Source organism: Lachancea lanzarotensis, scaffold LALA0S01, assembly GCF_000938715.1.
Source record: "Lachancea lanzarotensis genome assembly LALA0, scaffold LALA0S01, whole genome shotgun sequence".
NCBI classification, from domain to species: domain Eukaryota; kingdom Fungi; phylum Ascomycota; class Saccharomycetes; order Saccharomycetales; family Saccharomycetaceae; genus Lachancea; species Lachancea lanzarotensis.
In genome coordinates, this window is record NW_019212879.1 from 663741 (window position 1) to 686676 (window position 22936).

At 44.4% G+C, this 22936-nt stretch overlaps 12 protein-coding genes across 12 annotated transcripts; 7 read left to right on the forward strand and 5 right to left on the reverse strand.

Annotated features, from left to right (window-relative positions):
* Positions 1 to 5: 5 nt before the first annotated feature.
* AIM11 (LALA0S01e06920g1_1) lies at positions 6 to 514 on the forward strand (the record flags this gene model as incomplete). Its single annotated transcript, XM_022774418.1, has 2 exons — positions 6 to 162; positions 222 to 514. The coding sequence occupies 2 exons, from the start codon at positions 6 to 8 to the stop codon at positions 512 to 514; spliced, it is 450 nt and encodes a 149-aa protein (XP_022626517.1).
* A 203-nt stretch (positions 515 to 717) lies between these two features.
* TSC11 (LALA0S01e06942g1_1) lies at positions 718 to 4746 on the forward strand (the record flags this gene model as incomplete). Its single annotated transcript, XM_022774419.1, has 1 exon — positions 718 to 4746. One exon carries the CDS (start codon positions 718 to 720, stop codon positions 4744 to 4746), a length of 4029 nt encoding a protein of 1342 aa, XP_022626518.1.
* An 84-nt stretch (positions 4747 to 4830) lies between these two features.
* Positions 4831 to 5172, reverse strand: IES5 (LALA0S01e06964g1_1; the record flags this gene model as incomplete). The annotated part of the gene is made up of 1 exon (XM_022774420.1): positions 4831 to 5172. The coding sequence occupies one exon, from the start codon at positions 5170 to 5172 to the stop codon at positions 4831 to 4833; it is 342 nt and encodes a 113-aa protein (XP_022626519.1).
* A 1677-nt stretch (positions 5173 to 6849) lies between these two features.
* MET6 (LALA0S01e06986g1_1) lies at positions 6850 to 9153 on the forward strand (the record flags this gene model as incomplete). Its single annotated transcript, XM_022774422.1, has 1 exon — positions 6850 to 9153. The coding sequence occupies one exon, from the start codon at positions 6850 to 6852 to the stop codon at positions 9151 to 9153; it is 2304 nt and encodes a 767-aa protein (XP_022626520.1).
* A 544-nt stretch (positions 9154 to 9697) lies between these two features.
* Positions 9698 to 10906, forward strand: SHP1 (LALA0S01e07008g1_1; the record flags this gene model as incomplete). The annotated part of the gene is made up of 2 exons (XM_022774423.1): positions 9698 to 9790; positions 9860 to 10906. 2 exons carry the CDS (start codon positions 9698 to 9700, stop codon positions 10904 to 10906), a joined length of 1140 nt encoding a protein of 379 aa, XP_022626521.1.
* A 191-nt stretch (positions 10907 to 11097) lies between these two features.
* Positions 11098 to 11754, reverse strand: PTH2 (LALA0S01e07030g1_1; the record flags this gene model as incomplete). Its single annotated transcript, XM_022774424.1, has 1 exon — positions 11098 to 11754. One exon carries the CDS (start codon positions 11752 to 11754, stop codon positions 11098 to 11100), a length of 657 nt encoding a protein of 218 aa, XP_022626522.1.
* A 166-nt stretch (positions 11755 to 11920) lies between these two features.
* Positions 11921 to 13441, reverse strand: TRP2 (LALA0S01e07052g1_1; the record flags this gene model as incomplete). Its single annotated transcript, XM_022774425.1, has 1 exon — positions 11921 to 13441. One exon carries the CDS (start codon positions 13439 to 13441, stop codon positions 11921 to 11923), a length of 1521 nt encoding a protein of 506 aa, XP_022626523.1.
* A 913-nt stretch (positions 13442 to 14354) lies between these two features.
* Positions 14355 to 14868, forward strand: ATP17 (LALA0S01e07074g1_1; the record flags this gene model as incomplete). Its single annotated transcript, XM_022774426.1, has 2 exons — positions 14355 to 14411; positions 14620 to 14868. The coding sequence occupies 2 exons, from the start codon at positions 14355 to 14357 to the stop codon at positions 14866 to 14868; spliced, it is 306 nt and encodes a 101-aa protein (XP_022626524.1).
* A 195-nt stretch (positions 14869 to 15063) lies between these two features.
* LSM6 (LALA0S01e07096g1_1) lies at positions 15064 to 15315 on the reverse strand (the record flags this gene model as incomplete). Its single annotated transcript, XM_022774427.1, has 1 exon — positions 15064 to 15315. The coding sequence occupies one exon, from the start codon at positions 15313 to 15315 to the stop codon at positions 15064 to 15066; it is 252 nt and encodes an 83-aa protein (XP_022626525.1).
* A 1085-nt stretch (positions 15316 to 16400) lies between these two features.
* On the forward strand, positions 16401 to 19295 carry RGA2 (LALA0S01e07118g1_1; the record flags this gene model as incomplete). The annotated part of the gene is made up of 1 exon (XM_022774428.1): positions 16401 to 19295. The coding sequence occupies one exon, from the start codon at positions 16401 to 16403 to the stop codon at positions 19293 to 19295; it is 2895 nt and encodes a 964-aa protein (XP_022626526.1).
* Positions 19296 to 19391: 96 nt separating this feature from the next.
* On the reverse strand, positions 19392 to 19631 carry SDH6 (LALA0S01e07140g1_1; the record flags this gene model as incomplete). The annotated part of the gene is made up of 1 exon (XM_022774429.1): positions 19392 to 19631. One exon carries the CDS (start codon positions 19629 to 19631, stop codon positions 19392 to 19394), a length of 240 nt encoding a protein of 79 aa, XP_022626527.1.
* Positions 19632 to 20707: 1076 nt separating this feature from the next.
* Positions 20708 to 22318, forward strand: LALA0_S01e07162g (LALA0S01e07162g1_1; the record flags this gene model as incomplete). The annotated part of the gene is made up of 1 exon (XM_022774430.1): positions 20708 to 22318. One exon carries the CDS (start codon positions 20708 to 20710, stop codon positions 22316 to 22318), a length of 1611 nt encoding a protein of 536 aa, XP_022626528.1.
* Between the last annotated feature and the right edge of the window lie 618 nt (positions 22319 to 22936).

A 22936-nucleotide genomic window follows, 5' to 3' on the forward strand; every position in this document is an offset into this window, starting at 1 on the left:
CAACCATGACTACAGAGCTGCAGCTCACCACCAAACAGATATCTGTGTTCTCTGAGGAGTACAAACAGCGCCGGAAACAACAAATGATGCGGTTTTTCGGCGCTACCGTATTCACGCTAATTTCTGCTCGTCTTGCGTTCAGAGGAGTTCAATCTCGCAAATGTAAGTACTCAATGAGTTTACATCTGTAATGAAAACAAATACTAACGTAACCTATCCAGATGTACCCCACATGTTCCAGCTCAATAATAAACCACCGCTGTACTCATTCCAAGGCGAAGCCGTTAGTGCTCTTGCTTTTGGAACTGGGCTTTCTACGGGCTCGTTTGGAATGCTGGTGTTTGGATCGTGTTGGTTGGCTGATATTTCATCGCTAGCCGAATTCACGATCAAAGTGAGAAAACTGATGGGTGATCCTTCTTCTGCCTATGACATGGCAGACCAGCCGATCGATCCAGAAACTCAAAAAGTTGCAAAGGCTCTTGAGGATCTGCTCGAAAGCGCAAAACGCTAGATAAAGCTATGTTCCCAATTGACGAAGATATGTTAAAGTTCAGATTCCCTACATGGGCACGTGACCCCGATATTTCATAGTTAAAGATGGACCTAACTAGTTCATCATTATTATTCTCTACTGAGAGACAAACATCAAAAACGTCAAGATCCAACCCGCTTTTGACGTATACGGTTGGCAATTGGCGGGTCAGATAGATCCAAATGGCCAGTCAGCGGTCTAGCCCACAGCTACTACGATCTCATTCCAGCAACGATGAGCTTCTGACTCGAAGTAGACGCAATACGGTCCTTTCCACCTCTTTCATCCCGACTCGCAAGCTTGAAGAGCAACCATCGTCCCCAATGAGTCCGCTGGAAACCCGAAGGACCAGAAGCGGCACAGTTAAGAGTATAAGCACCCTCAAGCACGATATCCACCATGTTCAGCAAGACCTTGTTCGTCTGCGGAAGTCGAAAGAAGATGCTGAAAAACGGCGTGAGTCGGCAACCGTTGACATATACCCAGGGAACTACTCCCAGGAGCATTTGCAGCGGCACTCCACGGTACTTCAGACCAAAGACGAAGTGCGGAAACTTGACCAGCAGATCAAGAAAAACGGTGACTTGCTGAGTACGCTTCGAGGTCGACTAGACAGTACTAGCTCTGCTGTTACTGAAGAAAGTGGCAGATCGGATGTGTTACCACATCATCAATCCCTCAACAACGTTTCTGAAAAGCCCTCTGATGGCGCTTACGTTGACGATAGTGGCACGGACGACGATCCGGATCAAGTAATATCACCGCCGATCTCGGATAGCGAAAGTGTGTCACTTGACGGATTTGGCGACGTGACAAGTACGGAAATGGAAGCGGCCGCGTCACAGCCCTCAAGACACCTCGCGGAAACGAGCAATGAGCACGCTACATGGCTTGTGGGTGATTATCTTCAAAGTCTACAAGATAAAAACTCACCTAAAGATGTGATCGTTTTAAAAGCAAACGATTTGGTTGCTTTGCTGAAACAGAACCCTAGAATCAAGTTCGATCTGGTCTTGCCTGCTTTTTCGCAGTCCATACAAGAGCTTTTGTTAAGTGAGGATGAAGTTTCTGTGGCCGCAGGCTACAGAATATGTAGATTTCTCATCACAGGGCCCGACTTCATAAAAAAATTGCGCAAACTGTATTTGGAATCTTTTCTGATCATATCTTTGGCGAAGAACAGTGCGTCACTTATAGAGAAGATTCAAGCCTTGAAACTCATACGCGCTTTTGCAGAATGCGATGCCAGCATAAGTATTGGCCTTACACAGGCTGTAATCAGCTGCGTCGAGAAAAGTGACGACAAACTGATAGAAATCGCCATTGAAACGCTATTAGAGCTTTGTTATATCAAACCTGCAGTGGTTCAGCGATGTAAAGGGATGCAGGTATTGCAATCTGTCATTGCGGAAAATCCGCTTTCGTCATTCTGTCCCTTTATTTTGGATTCCATCCTTGATTTGATGAGCTTTCGAGACACAAGGCAACATTTTTTTGAGTCTTTTGATCCTTCCGTGACCTTAGCAACTTTAGCAGACAGTCAAGTGAAAGCGAATTCGAGCGTCGAAAAACTTCAAGGAAGCATAGTTCTAATTTGCAAATGTCTGAAAAACTACAATGGATTGATTTTGTTCTCTCAAGATGACTTCAGGCCATTCAGAGAGCTTCTTGCCTTCATTCAATCTCCCTCGCTAACCAAATACTTGGTTGACTTGTTTTTAGATGTTCTGAGAATCAGGCCGTTGTCTTTCCCAGAAAAGAGGAAAGCCTCACAGCTGTTCAAAGTGACCCAATCGCAATTTCAGTCCGAAGTCGCACCCGTCAACCAATACCTGGGTCTACTGAGTAGCATATTGTTTGAATTGAACTTCCTCGATCATTTAGTCCCTATCTTGGTTCGAGAGTCAGGTGCATCGAGCGATTCAAAACTAGCTGCAAAAACAAGATATCTCATAGCAGAGTACTGCAGTATATCAAACAATGTAGCGGATTTGAAACCGCACGCTTCTGTCAATCTGCTGTTTCCGGAGCACTCAACGTTTCATAATGTTTTTACTCAGGTTTTCCAGTATGAGAAGGTCTCAAATAGATTGAACAAGAACAGGAATACTATCGGTATGACAGAGCTAGAATCGATCAATAACATCGTGGATTTCTCCGAACGATCTAAACATAAGGCTTTAGTGACCCAGGTTGATGAGATTAGGTTCAAGAAAATGGTGTTTGATACGAGAGTTTTGCAAACAAAGGATTTCACTTTATGGAACTGGGGCACACTTCTAGATTTGATCGAGGGCCCCCTGCTTAGTCCAAAGAGGCTAGAAGATCTTGCCAAGACTACGAAATTTTTCCGTCGACTATTGGTATTTTATCGGCCGATGAGATACCGCTTTGCGGGAATTCCCCGCAACTCACGTCTAGCGGCTAGGTGTGTTCATGTAGGGCGCGAATTGATGAAAACACTCACGTCAACTGCCGAAGGAATGCGCATTTTAAATGATGACACGAAACTTCTGCCACAAATAGCCTCCTTGCTTTTCAAAGCCATGGAGGGCCAAACGTTGGGGAACGTCTTCTCAGAGAAGCATTTGGCGCAAACGGTGTCTGGCGGTTATTTCAGTATCCTAGGCGCAATGACCCAAACTGCAAGAGGTTGCAAGACGCTCGAAAAATGGAACCTTTTCACAGTGATCTATAAAATGTTTCAAAAAACCTCCGATCTCGCTACCTCTTATCTCATTCAAACATTGCCTGAGCTGGGGGTCATTCATTCATACCACACAAGAACAATTTTGAGAAAAGCATTAGCACACCCATCAGAAGAAATCCGCGTAATATCTACCAATTTACTGGGAACAAAATTGCAAGAATCGGTCTCTCAGGCTAAAAGCGGACAAAAATCGGCCGAGCTTGAAAAACTTCTACTGGAGTTGGTTGTTCGCCAATTATATGATCTTTCTCCAATAGTGGTTGCCGCAGCGGATAAGATTTTATACGGGTACTGCGCGCTTCAAGACTGGCCTCCGAATGTCGACACTCAACGCCATCATTTACTGAACCAACTTGTATTTATACGCTCTCCCATTTTGCTAGAGTTTTTGAAAACACCACCTGGATTCGAACAGTTGAACAGTATTGGATTCGTTGCAGCGGAGCGCGAAAAATGGATCCAGGGGAAAAATAAGGAATACGTTTGGAGGGTAGAGGAGTTCATTCGGAAGGAAATGCAGAATGTATTGAGCTCTGGCTCCGAAACGCCTGCGTCGAAAAGGAGATTACCAATGCATTTTTTCCAGAGTCTGGCTAGCACGGAGGAGGGTGCTGCAATGATCACACAGAAGGGTGATTTTGTAGATGTCGTCAACACTATTAAACAATACAGATACAAGGGTTGTCCTGATTTAACAGTCGAGGAGCATTTGGAATTGAAGGCTGCACTTTGGTGCTGTGGCTACATAAGCTCAACCATGTATGGGGTTGAATTGCTGGACGCAAACTCAGTCACTAGCGATATTGTGAAAATCAGTTTCGCGGCTTCTTCAACATCCACCAAATTTACAGCGTTTTATGTGCTAGGACTAATTGCGAGCACTGATGAGGGGTGCGAAATCCTCGATGAACTGGGTTGGAACTGCAGCCTGGACGTCTTAAAGAATCCTCTAGCGTTGGCGTTTCCAAGAGATATAAAACAATTTCTCAGATTTCCGGAGTTAGCTGAACGAGGAGCAACATTTCAAGAGACTGACGCTCGTGACGTCTCAGATAAGTCATCGACGCCCGAACCTGTATCGATGAATCTGGACGTACTACTTCATAGTAAAGCCGAGTTGGAGAATACAATGGGAGATGAAAAGCAGGAAGTGCAGGCTGAAGTGGAACGCCAGGCTCGCATTTTGGAGACATTCAGATCGCAGGCCGAGGAAATAACGGGTGACGAACTTGGCGATAAAGTTTTAAGGGCTGTTAGCAAGCTGAACAACCATATTCTGTCAAACACAGCTGCCAAGGACATTACTGAACTTTTATCAAAACATGGGCCTGCACGTTTCGAGACTGGCGACATATTTCTTCGGGTAGTAGCACTCATGGAACAGTATCGGTTCAAGCCGCAAGTTCGAAAGTTTCTGTGTGAGACTCTGGTGAGCAAGAAGACGCTCGAAGCCATGATCAAAAAGGAACGAAGGAAGACCAGGAGGAAGGATGTGGGATAGAACTCCTCGATGGTATACATATAACATTATTCGCATTTAAATTACATCACATCACAGCACATCACAGCTGCGTTACATCAGATGTCACATATCTTTATACAGGAGCGGCGCATTTTTGTAGAGGGCGTATGACTCCTGCAGAAATTCTGGTATTTCAATATCCTGTGGGGACTTACTATCGAGTTCTTCGAGCAAAATCGAATATGGTTTGAGATCTGGCACTTTTGAAAGTGCAGTTTCAGAAATTACTCTGTCTGCGGTATCTGGGTCGTCTTCTAGGTTCTGTAGCACTGTTGTGATGCTTGCAAGTTTTCGTAGCAATGTCGTATATTCACGTTTTAGCGATACTTCTTGTTTAGTGAGCTCTTCGCTCCGGGATAAAAGCTTAGCATGCTCTTTCGACGGCACTGTCTTGGAAGTCGTCATGAAGAGCTCGTATAGCGTTAAATGCTGCAATGGGGCGGTTCAGCCGGTGGTTACTTATCAGGTTGTAGGCTTACAACTTTATCAGTGAACAGTAGTTCAGCTCTTCCTACAGAGGCAGGAGAGGACATAGTAGAGATATTGAAAAAAGTTCGTACATAGCGACATATATTGATGTTCTTTCAAATGGTGAACAAGAGACGAGCAATACCGGTGCGAGATATGTTGAAAGCATTTAACAATCTGTAAATACAGCTCGGCTACCTTGTGTGAGGTTCTGTTTCTCCTGTGTTTTTTACGCCTCGTTAGGCGAGATTAGGGGAAGATTGGATAAAAATGGTATCAGAAAGATGATAGCAGTAATTGTGAAAGGCACGCACGAGAAAGGTTTAAGAAGTTGAGCTCCCATTCAAATCATCGCTTGGATTGAACTTCAAGCTCCGATGACAAGAAATTTCCGGAGTTCGTGATCACTGGAAACGAATCCAAGATAAACTATATATATAATAAGATCTGAAAAATCAATGCCAGGTTTTTAACCGCCCAGCACAACTTTAACGTCGTCCAAGTGAAGCAAACAACGCTCATTTCGAGTCGAAGTTGTGGTCAAAAGCCACGTAACCGCTGAACAAAATGAAGTACGTGCAGTCAGCGAGTTGACGAAGACTGATCATTGAGTGGGAAACAGAGTTCTTTTGTCAGTGAAAAATGATGGTATCCAAAAGTTCAGAAAAACAAAGATTGAATTGTGCAAGATCACTAATTGCAAGATCACAAGTTCAGAAGGGGCCCTGACTGAGCAGGACAGCTCGCTTGCCACTGTGTGCGGTAAAAGATCGGCGCCTCACGAATTTGAACGTAACCACTAAGTGTAAACTTGTTTCAAATTTGAAAACAAACGACTCATCGGAAGAAATTACAAAGTTAAAACCAACGGTGAATTGCTCTAAGTAAACAACTTTGATCCAGATGGGTCTTTCGTCACAAGGCCATTCATTGTCAATCTTAGCCGTTTGCCACCCCATTCCAGTCACCAAATAACAAAACACAGTAACGTGCCAGATAACCGTTTCCACACGTGCACGTGATCTTCTTTTCCCATGCTTTCTTCCAGTTTGTTCAGTGGCTTCTTTCTGATTCACGTTTCGTCGGGCATTTCTTTCGATGCAAAAAAAGCCACAGAGTTGGGTTTGGTAACTGCCATGTGAATTGAGTTTGGTCCTAAAACGCGAGAGCCGGCCAGGTGCACACAACTTGGCGTACAACTTGGCGTAGAACTCACGAGTTGAAGTGGCCCTTCGTCCCTGAAAGTGTGATCTTGATTTGAATGGCAACTACAACCACACCTGATGGGCGGACTCTTACAGATTAGGGAAGGCTGAGAGACCGGTGGCCGTGCCATAGTGGTGAAAATAGCGAAGGAAAGGTGGTTACGGTCATAGGTTCTGGAGCGTAGAGCTACCAAAACAGACGTCGCTCATCTAAAATTGATACGTACACTACAAAAATTTTTCCATCGCGAGCGTGGTGAGCGAGGGGAGAGTCAAAATGCAGTGAACGAAGGATATGTATATAAAGAGTGGGAATTGACCACATTGCAAAACATCTGGTGGTTGGGAATACTTTTGTTAACCTTTTTCTCCATCTAGTACAGACCAAGTATTCCACACACAATACACAATGGTTCAATCGTCCGTCCTAGGTTTCCCAAGAATTGGTGCCAACAGAGAGCTAAAGAAGACCACCGAAGCCTACTGGCAAGGTAAGGTCAGCTCCGAAGAGCTTTTCAAGGTTGGAAAGGAGATCAGAGCCCACAACTGGAAGCTGCAGAAGGATGCCGGTGTTGACGTGATTGCCTCCAATGACTTTTCGTTCTACGACCAAGTCTTGGACTTGTCCTTGTTGTTCAACGCCATCCCAGAGCGTTACTCCAAGTACAACTTGGCTCCTATCGACACTTTCTTCGCCATGGGTAGAGGTTTGCAGAAGAAGGCCACCGAAACCGAGGCTGCCGTCGATGTGACTGCTTTGGAAATGGTGAAGTGGTTTGACTCTAACTACCACTACGTCAGACCAACCTTTTCTCACTCCACTCAATTCAAGTTGAACGGCCAGAAGCCAGTTGACGAATACTTGGAAGCCAAGGCCTTGGGTGTCGAAACCAGACCTGTCCTTTTGGGTCCTGTCTCTTACTTGACCCTAGGTAAGGCCGACAAGGACTCTTTGGACCTAGAGCCATTGAGCTTGTTGGAGAAGTTGCTACCTGTCTATGCCGAGATCTTGAAGAAGCTTGGTGAGGCCGGTGCCACCTCCGTCCAATTGGACGAACCAGTCTTGGTTTTGGACTTGGACGAGAAGACGCAGGGCGCCTTCAAGACTGCCTACGACTTCCTAGGTACTCAATCTGGCTCTCCAGCTATCACTTTGGCCACTTACTTCGGTACCGTTGTTCCAAACTTGGCCGCCATCAAGAACTTGCCAGTCTCAAGCTTCCACTTCGACTTTGTCAGAAACCCAGAACAATTGGACGACGTTATCTCCATTCTAAGCGACAAGCAAACTTTGTCGGCCGGTGTTGTTGATGGTAGAAACATCTGGAAGAACGACTTCGCCAAGTCTTCCGCCCTTGTCAAGAAGGCCATCGAGAAGCTTGGTGCCGACAGAGTTACTGTTGCCACTTCTTCCTCTCTACTCCACACCCCAGTCGACCTAGAAAGTGAAAAGAAGCTTGACCCAGTGATCAAGGACTGGTTCGCTTTCGCCACTCAAAAGGTCAAGGAAATCGTTGTCATTGCCAAGAACATTTCTGGTGAAGACGTGTCTGCCGAACTAGAGGCCAACGCCAAGTCCATCTCCGAAAGAGCTTCTTCCAGTCTAACCAACAACAAGACTGTTCAAGAAAGAGTTGGCGCCATCAACGACAAATTGTCCCAGCGTGCTGCTCCTTTCCCAGAAAGATTGGAGGCTCAAAAAGTCTTCAACTTGCCATTGTTCCCAACTACCACTATTGGTTCTTTCCCTCAAACTAAAGACATCAGAGTCAACAGAAATAAGTTTGTCAAGGGTACCATCACCCCTGAAGAATACGAACAGTTCATCAACAAGGAAATTGAAACTGTTATCAGATTCCAAGAAGAAATCGGTCTCGATGTCTTGGTCCACGGTGAACCTGAAAGAAACGATATGGTTCAGTACTTCGGTGAACAGATTGATGGTTACACCTTCACTGTCTACGGTTGGGTGCAATCTTACGGTTCCAGATATGTCAGACCACCTATCATTGTTGGTGACTTGTCCAGACCTAAGCCAATGTCCGTCAAGGAATCTGTCTACGCTCAGTCGATCACCACCAAGCATGTCAAGGGTATGTTGACTGGTCCAGTGACCTGTTTGAGATGGTCTTTCCCAAGAGACGACGTTGATCAAAGAACCCAGGCCATGCAATTGGCCTTGGCCCTAAGAGACGAAGTCAACGACCTTGAAGCCGCTGGTGTCAAGATCATCCAAGTCGACGAGCCTGCCTTGAGAGAAGGTTTGCCTTTGAGAGCCGGTGACGAGCGTACCGCTTACTTGCAATGGGCTGCCGAGTCTTTCAGAATTTCTACTTGCGGTGTTCAGAACAGCACCCAGATTCACTCGCACTTTTGCTACTCCGACTTGGACCCTAACCACATCAAGGCTCTAGACGCTGACGTTGTTTCTATCGAGTACTCCAAGAAGGACGATCCTAAGTACATCTCCGAGTTTTTGAACTACCCTAACCACATTGGTCTGGGTTTGTTCGACATTCACTCCCCAAGAGTTCCATCTTACGAGGAGTTCAACGCCAAGATCGCTAAGATTTTGGAGTCATACCCAGCTGAAAAGTTCTGGGTTAACCCAGACTGTGGTCTAAAGACTAGAGGATGGGAGGAAACCAAGTTGTCTTTGACCAACATGGTGGAATCTGCCAAGCACTTCCGTGAGCTATACGCCCAGAAATAAGCTAGGCGACTTTTCCTCCATCCGTCGTGACAAAATTTATATTGGGCTTTTACCGAATATCAACGCCATACTCATTGATTGAGAAACAGCCGGTGAACCATAGAGATTTCACCATGCTGTGTTGATAAATCGGGATTCAACATCGGTGCTTTAATGTTAATAGCTGTTCATTTCTCTTGTATAATAACGTGTTCAACATCCGTTTTACTTAAAGTTGTCGCTATTGCTCTTGTGAACTAGAACAACGACAAACATAGAAAAGAACAACGACAAGAACGAGAAAGGAAGTAGTTTCAACAGACCGATTCAATCATCGATAATGATGCCTTTGAGCTCGGTCCAGTAGTTATCTTGAGCTTGAATTGGTATCGAAACACTTAGAATCGTAGACCTCTCGTGAATAATGATCATATATAATTCCGTCAAGTTTATGCCAGAATTAAAGGAACTTGACTAAAACCAGACCAGATCGTGAACAACAACGATCAAGTAGATTCCAACGAGAGCTTTTTTTGATTTCGCAGCGTTTGAAGTTTATATCAAGATGTCTGACGCTAATATTCAGCAATTTATGGCGTTGTCCAATGCCTCTTTGGAAGTTGCCCAGGCTTATTTGGCACAAAATCCTGATTTGGGAGTATGTTATGAATCTTTCAACCAGTATAGGGAGTGCTAATCGTTGTACTAACAATTATAACGGAAACAGGACGCTTTAGACGCTTTTTATGCCGCTCAAAATGATCATTCAGAGCATCCGAGCGATTCTCAAGAGCAAGGGTTTTCGGGGTCTTCTAGGGATGCAGAACCACCAAGATACTCATCTCCAGCTCCAAAGAGAAGCGAAGGCTCCACTTCTAGATTTAAAAGTTTCTCAGACCTTGTGAGAGGAAACGCTCAAGATGAAGAAGACGAACCAAGAAACACGTTCGCGGGCGGTGAAACATCTGGTTTGGAAGTGGCTGATCCAAACGACTCAGATTCGTTAATCAGAGACCTGTTGGAAAAGGCCAGAAGAGGAGGTGAAAGAGCAGCTAGCCCGAGCGAGGAGGAAAACCCTTCAGCAGCACGTCGTAAATTGCCTAATTTCACAGGAAAAGGATTCAGACTGGGCTCATCTCTTGAGGTACCAACTGAGGTTGCAAGCGATATTCCTGAGGAATCATTGCCGGCAAGACCATCGAAAGTGACGCGCGAAATTACGTTTTGGAAAGAAGGGTTTCAGGTCAACGAAGGAGAGCTGTATCGATACGACGACCCTGCCAACAGTTACTTTTTGAACGAATTGAACCAAGGTCGTGCGCCTTTAAAACTGCTGAACGTGGAGTTTGGCCAAGAAGTTGAGGTGAACGTCAGAAAGAGATTGGATGAGAGTTTCAAGCCTCCAAAGCGCAAGATCGGTGGTTTCCATGGAAAAGGTCATAGGCTAGGATCACCGGTACTGGGAGAATCTTTGTCGCCAGAGCCATTCACTGCTCAATCGCCAGTGGAAGAAAATGTTGAGGAGAAGGAAAAAGCAGAACCTAAAGGTGATACCAGTGTGCAAATCAGATACGCCACTGGCAAAAGAGAAGTTCTAAGATGCGACTCGAATAATACCGTCAGATCTTTATATGACCATGTTAAAAAGGAATCAGGTGCTAATAAGACATTCACGCTAAACCATGCTTTCCCAGTCAAAGCCATTGACAACTTCGACGGTAGCCTGAAAGACGAAGGTCTTTGTAATGCTGTTGTGGTACAAAGGTGGGTCTAACGAGCTTATATGCTGACCCCACTGCAACTTTGCCGGTGCGTCAACCGTCCTGGAAGCAAGTACATTTTCGATCTGCAAAAGTTGTGATGACAACAAGCTTTATGGGAAGCGAGAATGCCGTTCAAAAGCGACATCATGATCTTATATAATTACACGAAATATCCAAAGCATACTAGAGACCTGTGTTCAACTCAATACAGTTTCAAGTCGCCTGTAATCTGGTCCAGCACAGCTTTTGGTGCTGGTCCCAATCCCAAAACAGTTGCGCTGCCAGCTGCAATCTGAGTCCGGCCAGCATCGTGTACTACATGAGAGTTCACGCCTAATGACAGGGCCATGGCAAATAGCTCGTCCAAACTTTCTTTATTAGGGCACTTGAGCGTAATTTTAGCCTGTCCACCGTACAGCCATCTTTTGGTGATTTCCATGTTGTAGGATTCACGACTTGGGTCTGTAGCGATAAGTCTGTAACAAGCAAGAGCAGCATGACAACATTGAGCTGCTATTTTGCCCTTTTTCATGTCTAGATCCTGACGAATCACCAAAGCCATTCTTACTTCACCTGGGATGTCATTCAGTGAAAGCGAATTGATCTCAATTTCATCTTCATCATCATCTTCGTCCTCATCGTCCCCGAAACTTTCTGAAGCACTGCTGGGACCCTCGTCGTAGGCTTCACACTCTTTTTCGGCCTGAATCTTGCACTTACGCAATGTTTCTCTTGCCAGTTCTTTCTTGTTCGCAGCCTTGACTGTTGCATTGTTAAAATGGCCCAAATAGTAACCAGTGGCCAACGAAATACCGGCGACACTGAACAATGCGGCCCAGCTTGTAATTGAAGGTGCCATTGGGATTTAATTCGGTTGATTTTCGACGTTTCGAAGTAGATATCTGTAGTCTTTATTTCGTTAAGATTATATCTGTAATGAGCTTCATAAGATAACTGAGATCGCTGACAACTCAGAAGTACTGTTTTGGTGGCATTTTAAATCTATAAACTTTCTTAAATGCATTTTATTCCTCGGTACCTACTTTTGTAGCCCAGAATTCTTCTGCTTGCACAATGGTTCTGTTGTTAGCCATCATTTTGTTCAGAGTCTCTTCGTATTCGTCCTGCTCATCAGAATCGAAAACGATGCCTCCACCTGCTTGCAAGTAGGCCACGCCATCTTTGTACACCATGGTTCTCAGAGCTATGCACGTATCCATGGATTTCCCGTCGTAAGACCAGTGACCGACAGCACCAGCGTAGACACCTCTTTTTTCGCCCTCTAATTCGCTAATCAGCTCCATCGCTTTTACCTTAGGAGCTCCACTCACCGTACCAGCTGGGAAAATTGATCTCAAGGCATCAAATCGGGTCTTGTCTTTACGTAAAGTACCAGAAACCTGGGACACAAGATGCTGAACGTGAGAAAATCTTTGTACTGTTAGCAATTTGTCGACGTTGGTGGTGAGCGGATCACACACACGATTGGCGTCATTTCTAGCGAGATCAACCAACATAACGTGCTCAGCCCGGTCTTTCATAGAATTTCTGAGCATGTCAGCGAGTTCATCGTCCTCAGCTGGCGTGGATCCACGCTTTACGGTACCAGCAATTGGATGCGTGATAACCTTATTTTGAGCATCGGTTTGGCACAATAGTTCTGGTGAGGCCCCAATCACTTGAAAGTCCAACAGGTCGATGTAGAAAAGATACGGCGATGGATTTACCATTCTGAGCTGCTTGTAGATATTGAATGGATGCAAGGAAGTGGGTCTAGCAACGCGTTGGGATGGAACAGCTTGGATGACGTTACCAAGCTTGATGTTGCGCTTCAGCTCGGCTACATGCTTTTTGTATCCATCTTCGCCGATATTGGAAGTGAACGCTTGGTTCAGCTTGATTTTGCTTTGAACAACATTATCAGAAACGTTTGGATCTTCCAAAACAGTCACGACATCTTTAATGATTTTCTCGGCTTCTTGGTAGCCTTTCTCCAATGAGTCGACTGATTGCAGATTGATGTTATGAATGATCTGAAACCTCTGGTAAACATGGTCAAACGCAATAATAGTGTCGAAGAACATCAGACAGGATTCAGGTAGACCCAGAACGTCTTTGAGAGGACGTTTGGTCTTGGGTTCAAAATATTTGACACAGTCGTATGACACGTACCCAATAGCTCCACCACTTAGTTTTGGCAAACCTGGGACATTTTCCGCCAATTTGTAACTGCTGAGTTCCTTTTCAAGTTCAAGAAGTGGATCGACCTCTGAATTTTCAGTTGGTCCAGTCTTTACAGTCTTGCGAGGACCTGTTCCCAAAAATGAGTACCTTCCTAAAGTGTTATCAGAAGTGGCACTCTCCAAAAGAAAAGACTTTTTCCTGTTGGGCTCACTGATCTGGGCAAGCTTCAAATATGCCATGTGGGGTGTTAGATCCATTGCTGGAAGATAGCAGAAAACCGGATACATGTTCACGGACTCATCATTTTCTTGAACATAGGACTTCAAGCCTTCTAAGTCAGGCTGGACTTGAACTTGCACCATAGCTGATAGAGAGTCAAGAGAAAGCTAAGTGGTAGCGATACTGAACGGCACCCTTTAGAAGCTCTCTTTCAAGTTAGGAAGAAGAGCGCATCGTTGACATTTTTTTAGACTAATATATATCACAGTGACTCATTATTTGATGTGGGCAACGAATCAAAAGGTAATAGTGGCTCAGAATAGGGTGAAAGTAAGCTAAAAACTTTCGCAAGCTTGTCCAAACGATAGAAAAAATCACGGCGGTTCCAACGAGAGTACTAAGTGGTTGATTGTTCGGCTTGAAAGTATAGATGACAGGATGAGACGTTTTTCAATGAATTAATTATAATCGATCGAATGTTTTGAGATTGAAAAAGACCAGATGGCGGCTTTTATTTTGTAAGCCAGGAACCTTGAAGTCAATGTTATGGGGTTTAAATCTTAAGTGGACGTGCGATTTTGCACGATCTGGAAATTTTGGAAGTTTCTGGACGACTTTTTTTATATTCGAGTCTCTTGCCAGAGCATCTTGACAAATAATTTTAGAGGTACCATTACGCCAAATTATTATTTCCCATTGGAACAAGGTTCAGAAGTAGCACTCTTCTCGCAGGAAGATAATCACACCTTATGACAATTTAATTTTATCGCAACGAAATCTCTTAAAAAGCGACTAAGCCTTAACCTTGGCAAATCGAACGCTGACCCGCCTTCCTAATCCATAATGTGATCTCCCGCTTTTCTGATCTTATCCTGTCGTCGGACCGTAAGCTTTCGATAAAGGCCAATCAAAGCCTGTCCTGGAAATCACGTTTAACGATATTGAAATTTTTCAAAAATGATTAGCTGCACCAACATGTTAAAGGAGCACTGGGTTCAAAGAAAGTTGAACAAAGCTCGTTTACAAGTCCACGACACCAGCCAGACAGCAGATACCATGCTTGCTAAACGCTCCCTTTCTACTTTGATCCCTCCAAAGATTGTTTCTGCGAAAGTATGTTTGATTTCGATGGTTTATTCATGACGAACTTTGAAGAAAACTATGGGGCGCGAGGAAAGTGACGAATTCGAGAGCTTTATTGTGAGGAAAGTACTAAATTTGAAAAGGACGGAATTCGGAGCCGCCTCTTCTTCTCTCGTTCTCGCTGCCCCGAAAAAGGGTCTCTTTTCTCAAATTGATCAATTTTACTAACATTTCTCAGAACTTGGGCTCTGCTCCTAACGCTCAGCGTATTTCGCAGGTTGTGCAATTCTACAAGTCTCTACCACAAGGTGCTGCTCCTGCTTTCAAGCCATCGGGCCCAATCGGCAAATACAAGGCTAAATACTTTGATGGTGACAACGCAAGTGGTAAGCCATTGTTGCATCTCGCGATCGCCATCTTGGGTTTGGGGTACTCCATGGAATACTACTTCCATTTGAGACACCACAAGGGTGGTGCTGAGCACTGAGAATCCGGAATCCGTTCCCACTATTTTTTTCAAAAAACATGCACCTATATACAAACTAGTCCCCATAGTGGGGAACTACATGAATATTCTAAAGTTAAGACACAAAAGATTACCAACGATACTTGTTGAGAGGCGCGTTTTTTGATGTCTCTCGATCTGAAAAGTTCATTATCACATACCGCTATTTTTCTTTTATTATGCTTCACTAATGTACAAGACTTGGGTTCCTCTGACGAAGACGTCACCGTCGTATCTATGTAATAGTCCGTTTTCATCACTTTCGTAGTGTTCTGTGGCCTTGTTCAAAGCAATGTTCATAAACCCATCGATTGACTCCAGAACCCCTTTGTAGAGCATACCGTTGTGTACCTTCACAACGACTGACTGGCCGATGATGTTGGAAAGAAACTGGGCAGACGCAGTAGTTTTGGACTCGTTGGCAGACATTTCGAGGGCAGAAAAAATTAAAAGAGGCGACTCTCAGCTTTGGGGGGTGGTTCTGTAAGTTTTCAAACTTCCTGAGATCTTTTAAACCTACTATTTCTGTGATTTTTGGACGTCTTTCTCTCTCTGCAATGATGGGTTTCTCATCTATTGTAGTTAACTAAGTAGTTAAGAATTATCAACAGTAATTGATGTCGAGTTTTCCACGTGAGAACCGACGGGAAAGAGAGTTACGGCAATACAGATAGCAGATTGACGCTTCTCGGCTGCCAGCAGGGTATTCAAAAATCGCATGTTAGCGCATGTACGTCTCAGATTTGTGAAAAACTGTCCTCTTCGGATATTGCGATACAAACTTGAAGACGGCACAATTGAGTTCAGTCGGTAGAGGTCAAAAAAATATTGTGATGCAAAGCATTTTCAAAGCCATTCATGATAATTCCGTAAACTTTTTTAGTATTTCTGGATTGTATGGATTTTGTTACTTCAGAGGAATAAAGTTTGCCCTTTGAAGTTTTCGGAAACCCACTTTGAGTTAGTCTTCTCAAATAGAGCGACAATTCAGTGAAACCAAGCTAAAAAGCCTTCTAAGAGCTCAAAAGTTTCAGATTAAACACCTCATATCGTGTTGACATAACGGGAAGCTGAAATATCTTGTTTATCGAAAGGAATACCGCTGATCTAATTTTGGCTTATTCTTCGAATTTTTTGCACGCCCATCGGAAACTGAAAAAACTCCAAAAAATAATCATACTGAAAGCACAAATTCATCAACAGTTTTGATATCTCAAGTGTTCAGTTTTGGCTTCCATTCTCTTTTTATGTTCAGTGTCAGTAGTTTGCCTTTTCGAGCTCGTTGATCGAGATTTCGCATATTAAATTGATAATTCTTGTACATAAAACTTGGAATCGCGGATTTCTGATATCGATCGCATTCCTGGTGAGATTCCTGTAGAAAAACCGTTTCAACTTCCCAACACCACGGTTATAAGAGTACTACTTCGTGTGGGCTCAAAGTTTTGCAAATCTCTAACGAACTTCTCGCTCAAATTGTCGCTTCAAGGGTTTTTTGAAAGCACAATAAGCCAATGGTCAATCCCGTTGCAGAGGCCCCCAGCTGCGTGAGATGCAAGGACCCACTGGTTATGGGCCATGCATATGAATTGGGCGGTGATAGATGGCATACCCACTGTTTCTCGTGCTATAAATGTGATAAGCCTTTGAGTTGCGACTCAAACTTTCTCGTTTTGGGCACCGGCGCTTTGATCTGTTATGCATGCTCCGATTCTTGCAGAAGTTGCGGGAAAAAAATTGACGATCTGGCAATCATTTTGGCCTCATCAAATGAAGCGTACTGTTCGGATTGTTTTAAATGCTGCAAATGTGACGCTAAAATAGACGACCTGCGGTACGCCAAGACAAAACGCGGGCTGTTTTGTATAGCCTGTCACGAAAGGCTACTCGAAAAACGAAAAAACTATGAGGAACGCAAACGACGGCATAAGAAACAGCTTCCGCTAATACCACCTGGCGGCAACAACGCCGATTTGAGTTCGAACCCAGAAGAATCAACCCCATCGGAACCTGACTTTGTTATACCAGCGCGTTCCAACCAGAGACCCATGTCACCTATTAAAAGTGCAGCATTACAGAATCCCTCATTTCCCAAAGAGGCCACATCAATCGATTCATCTCCAAAGGACAATCGTCCTCCCATGTCGAGTACTTCGTCTCTGGCCGCACCATTAGATTTCTCTGCTGTTACATCGGCGACCGGAGAAGCTCCTCCAATGGGCGAAAAGCCTAATGCATCAGATTTCACTACCAACAACAGCACCATTCGCAGCAACTCTGAGAGCGTGGTAGCCCAATTTCTCCTGGATGGAGGTTATGGTAGTACTGCGGAGGAAGATTCCATCAAGCAGGAGCATACCAAGACAGAAGATGGCAGCAATAGTATACAAGAGGCAGAACAGGCAGTTGCGGTAAGAACACCTAAAAAAACCCACAGAAGCCAACTTTCAATTGATGACATGTTGCAACATACTTTAGAGAACGATGGGTACACAGAGAATGATAATCAAGGACAAGAGGAACAGAGTTTGCTAGATATACCCAAAGAACAGAAGAAAGTTCTCCTGAATCGGACGCCTTTGCGTAACTCCAAGGAAGAATACAACGGCAGGTCTCCGATCGCTCACCGACAGGGTCTAGTTTTGGATGACGAGGATGTTGTCAATGCATTAAACTCGCCGGCTCGGGTAGATTCCTTAGAAACGTCTCCGAGGTCAGGATTGGGAATCATTAAGGACCCAGATTCGCAATTTAGTTATACCGACGACGAGGTTATCGGTCTTTCGTATGATAAAGTGGCATCTCAAGACAGCAGGCCCGAGACGGCAAGTTCCCAGGAATCTCGATCTCCATCCATTTTGGGCCATCAACGTAAGACTTCAGGAGGAAGTGCCAGAAAGCTTGGCAGGTCACTCTCTTTGAGGTCTAAAAGCATTATGATGAATTTAAGACCCAAGACCAAAGAAACCACTCTAAATGAAGGTGGTGAGCATGACACGCATTCTGGGTGGGGAGTCGCAGCGAAACCTACTACAGATTCCTCTCCCGCCAAAGAGCGGGTGAGAACAAAACATCCAAGCGACAGCACGGTGTACTCTCACGGTATTGAAACGACGCAGCATAAAAGATCGAATAGCAACACAAATGGGGCTGTCTCGGTCTTTCGCACACCACCTTTGGACACGCAAGCCTCTTTTTCTAAAAGTGCTTCATCGCATCATAGAAATCCATCTCTTGGTACTAGGCAGATCGAGGAAGAAGATGAAGAATGCGGAGACACTCCCACCAATGATCAATTTTTGAAAAAAGATGTCTGGCAAATGGAACTCACTCTGCGTCGCCTAAAGCTTGAAATTAATCAACTTGAATCTACAAAAAGTCAACTTGTGAATGATGTTGATTCCTTGAAAACAACCAAGTCGAATTTACAAGAGGAGATTAGTTCTCTCAAGGCAGAAAAGGGCATAAAAAACACTTCTCTCGAGCCTGTTGATTCCTATGAGCGCGAGACTTCAGATGATATACCGGAAAAACACGCTGCAACTGCAACTGTTGCAACTACTGGGAAGCCAAGGTTTTGGAAAATTTTCTCTGGCAACAAACCGAACGGAAATTATGCCAACATGTCAAACAAATTGGATATATCACCACCAGTACTCCAGAATCCCAGCGAATTCAACGACGTCAAGTTCATGCCAGTACAAAACAGACAGAGGAGTTCGATTTCGTCGCCACCGACTAAGGACGGGGATCTCCTGTATGGATCGACATTGATTGCTCGCTGCGCTTATGAAAAACACGACATTCCGATGATAGTTGATACATGTATCAAGCACATCGAATCGAGTGAAGATTACTTGAAAAGCGATGGACTTTACCGAAAATCGGGCAGCCAAGTTCTAATTGAACAGATCGAAGCCGATTTTGCACAGAGCAACCCAAAAGAAGGCCTTTCGAAAACTTTGCAAGCGGACTTACATCAGGATATACACGCTGTTAGTGGTGTTTTGAAAAGATACTTGCGCAAATTGCCAAATCCAGTTTTTTCGTTTCAAGTTTATGAGCCACTAATGGCGCTAGTCCGTGACAACAATCTGGTTGCCAAACTACCGCTCAAGTCGTCTAGTGGTGACAATTATCAGGACTTGCTGAAGGACACAACGACACAGCTCAAAGCAATTCTTGCCCTACTGCCACAGGAGCATTACACGCTTCTGAAATTTTTGACCGAGCATATCGAAAAGGTTTCTCGCTATAGCGACGAGAACCTAATGAATTTACATAACTTGTCCTTGGTGTTTACCCCGGGTCTGATCCGCGACTATAGTGGTGAGAAAGATATCTCCGATATGAGAGAGCGCAACTATCTGGTAGCATTTGTTTTGGCCAACCAACGCTCGCTTTTTTAATGACATTGAGTATAGAGACAGTATGAACAGCTGTGGTTTTTGTTAGTAAAGTATATACAGAATTTGGACATGCATTAGCAAACTATGATTGCCACTTCAATGAATATCTTTGACCTCAGGAGATGCGAACGTTTCGAGCCTGCGATGCCCTACTCTGAGCAGGTGTTCTATCGTGCTAAAGTCTTTCCGTGGAATATCTCGATACTTGACAAACTCTGTTCTGATGTATCTTAAGAAGTTAGGCCTGCTGGCCAACGGTTTTTTGTGTGCCTCTCTCACACAGAGTCTGTACATTTGAAGTACATCTCGCTGCAAACCACTGAGTCTTTTGGCCATTGGATGAAATGGTTGAGATGAGAGCGTTTCTTAGCGTTACGTGATGAACAAAAGACCTCAAAAGTAAAGAATTTGTATTCCAAACTGGTGATGTATAGCTAAATTTTGGACTCTAGGTAAACGAAGCTAATGATGGTCCTAATATTCAACGAACGTAGGACTTGGCAATGAGATGAAAGTAGTTGGGAGATACTTTTATACACCCGTTGATCATGTAACGGCACCCTACATCATCATATGAAATTATATCACGTGACAAGCTCAGGTAACTTCTTTAAGTTCAACTGAAGCTTCAAGAAAGCTCATCGGAAGAGTGATTATATGTGTGATTGATTTCCGCGATCCAATATTTTACTTGAATATCATCCGCTTAGGAATTTTGCATATTAGCAGTCTGCTTTTATTGCGTGCACCTTAGGATGATTCGAAGGTGGCTATGGCCCATTAGAAGTTCCAAGCTTCTGCGTCAACTCCTTCAGGATACATCACCCTCAAATAGCTAGGACTGAGTGGCTGTAGTTGAATCCTTAATAATCTTGTTGCTTATGACTAGATAAACAACCGGTGGGCGCCGTACGACTAGACGAATGACTAGAAGACGCTATTTGTTAAATTGATTTTCTAATTCTAGTTCTCATTCCAAAATGCAGAGAACTTCCAGATGAGATGTCAATCCAAAGTTCGAGTGGCCATTACTAAACCTACCACTACTTGCGGTCATTGATCCTACTTTCTGTTTACTTTGGATAGCCTTCTCTTGCGTCCGTACTCAAAAACGATCCCTTGCCTTCAATTGCACGCGGAAACACGGTTCCGGTTACAATACAAAGAATAGGTGCCTCGAAGCAAAGAGCAGGAAAAAAGACGCAGAGACATTTTTTTACAAGAATTGCTGTCTTTTTGGACTCGACAAGTTAATAGTTCAGTTACAGTTTTTTTGAAAAATCGTAGGAATCAGTCTCAACGATTTTACTTTCAAGCATAAGTAAGCATAAGTGGTGCTGAAAATTTCAGTAGTGTCAAACATCGTCGAGCCAATATCTAGTGTGGCGGCATATGATAGAGCTTCTATAGAAATGGTTATGCTTGACACGACATTGGAAACTAGAGGGTCAATGAGGACATATGACTCCAGCACCGGAGGACAGCTTCAGATCTCGAATGAATCTTCTGTCTTTCGAGCAGTCAGCGCTGTAGTGTGTATAGTGTGGTATCTCACAGTTCTGGCGCTTGGATATTCGGGCTGGATAGAGATTATGCGCAAGTTTCGTGGCAAAAAACAATTGGCGCCCAGTTCTCAAGACACGCAGGAAGCCGTTAGTATCATTCGGCCCTGTAAGGGCGTTGAGACGGAAATGGTAGCATGCCTCGAAAGCTGTATACTGCAGGAATACCCCAGAGACAAATTCGAGGTTCTTTTCTGTGTTGAAAGCAGCACCGATGCATGTTTACCCACCATTCAACAGCTCATCGCGAGGTATCCACTGCACAATTTGAAGCTTTTAGTTGGGAAAAATGGTTATGAGGACTACTACGGACCCAATCCTAAGGTCAATAACCTTTCAAAGGGCTACCGTTATGCGCAAAATGATATCATATGGGTTTTGGATGCAAACGTGTGGTGTCCACCCGGTGCCTTGAGCCGTAGTGTTGCGAGCTTAGTCAATTCTCTCGACAACGGCATCAAAACCACATCCCGACCAGTAGTACTGACACATCATGTGCCGCTGGCGTTGAGTATCAGTCCCAACACTCGATCGGTGCCTCTGAGCGCACGTTTAGACGAGATGTTCATGTTCAGCTCTCACGCAAAATTTTACGTGGGGTTCAATAAAATCAGCATAGCGCCATGCGTGAACGGTAAAAGTAACTTGTATCGCTGCTCTGATTTGGACGCCGCCATAGAATCTATTGGCGAGGCTATCAAATTTTCAGCGCTGTTTAAAGATCCGGAGATTCAACGGGAGGCCCGTACCATTGCTGCAAAATGCAAGGGCAAATCCAGCATCGATACCCGAAAACCTTTCACAGTATATGCCGTCGATCAAGAGTCAAGGGATATAATAGCCAAAGACGTTGCTGCCAATGAACAATTTCACCACCATGGCATTGAGTTCTTTAGCACGTATATCGGCGAGGACAACATGATTGGAACGGCCTTGTGGGATATGCTTGAAGGACGTACAGGTATGACAACCGACGTTGTTGTTCAACCGCTACAATTCGGAATACGAGACCAAGGGCTCCGCAACTATATCGACCGCCGAGTGCGGTGGTTGCGTGTACGCAAATACATGGTTTTGGCTGCCACGTTGCTAGAACCTACTACAGAATGTTTTTTCATTGGAGCTATGGGAGCGTGGGGGTTTGCTTGGCTCCTTGAACTACCTTTTGGCCTTATCTTCGCTGTCCATAGCTTCTTATGGTGCGTTACAGATAGACTCCAGTACTTGGTACTACTACGAACAATTTATGCTGATGACAATATAAGACCGGAACATACACCAGCATTTCTTGAACATGCTAAAGCTCCCCGAAGGTTATGGGATTGGTGGCAACTTTGGATTTTGCGTGAGCTGCTAGCGTTTCCCATATGGATCAAAGCCATGTGTGGGTCTGTGATTGATTGGCGAAATAAACCGTTCAGAATCAAACGCGACCTCACGGCAGAAGAGCTTTCCAAATGATCAACAACTTAGTGGCCAACAGCCGAATTTCTTGGGCTTTCCCCCTTTGACTGTAGGCCATGCATCGATGAACCGTTGAGCAGGAAGAACCGTTCAGTTCGGACTTCACGTGCTCTCATCGCATCTATCACAACTACCAGGACGGAACAACTCGAAGATACTTCTAGCAGATGTGGTGAAATTTCAACAACTTTGCACCGGCAAGATCAAATGCTGCCTCTTTGACGATTCATCTGACTTTAGACAGTTTTTCTCTCAACTTCGAACGAGATCGGCTCTTGGCTCGAAAAACTAGGGACTGGAACAGCAGATCTGCTAGTTCAAAGCTCCAGTGTGGCAAACTGTACATTCTTCAAGGCTTACTGAAATCACGAAACTTTTGGGAGCTGTTCCCGAATGCAAAGAAGTTAAAGCAGCGAAAAGCGAATAAAGTAGAAGTATTCCTTGAAGCTGCGTCCGAGTAACAGCGATGTCTAGATCGAGAATCATACGGAGTTTCTTTACACGCAAATCTATTGATCTCTGGGTGACACACTAGCAAGCACATCCGGCCGATACTCCACATCACTCCGCAGAATTATAGTTCATCCTAGGATAAGGTACACATTAAAATTCACG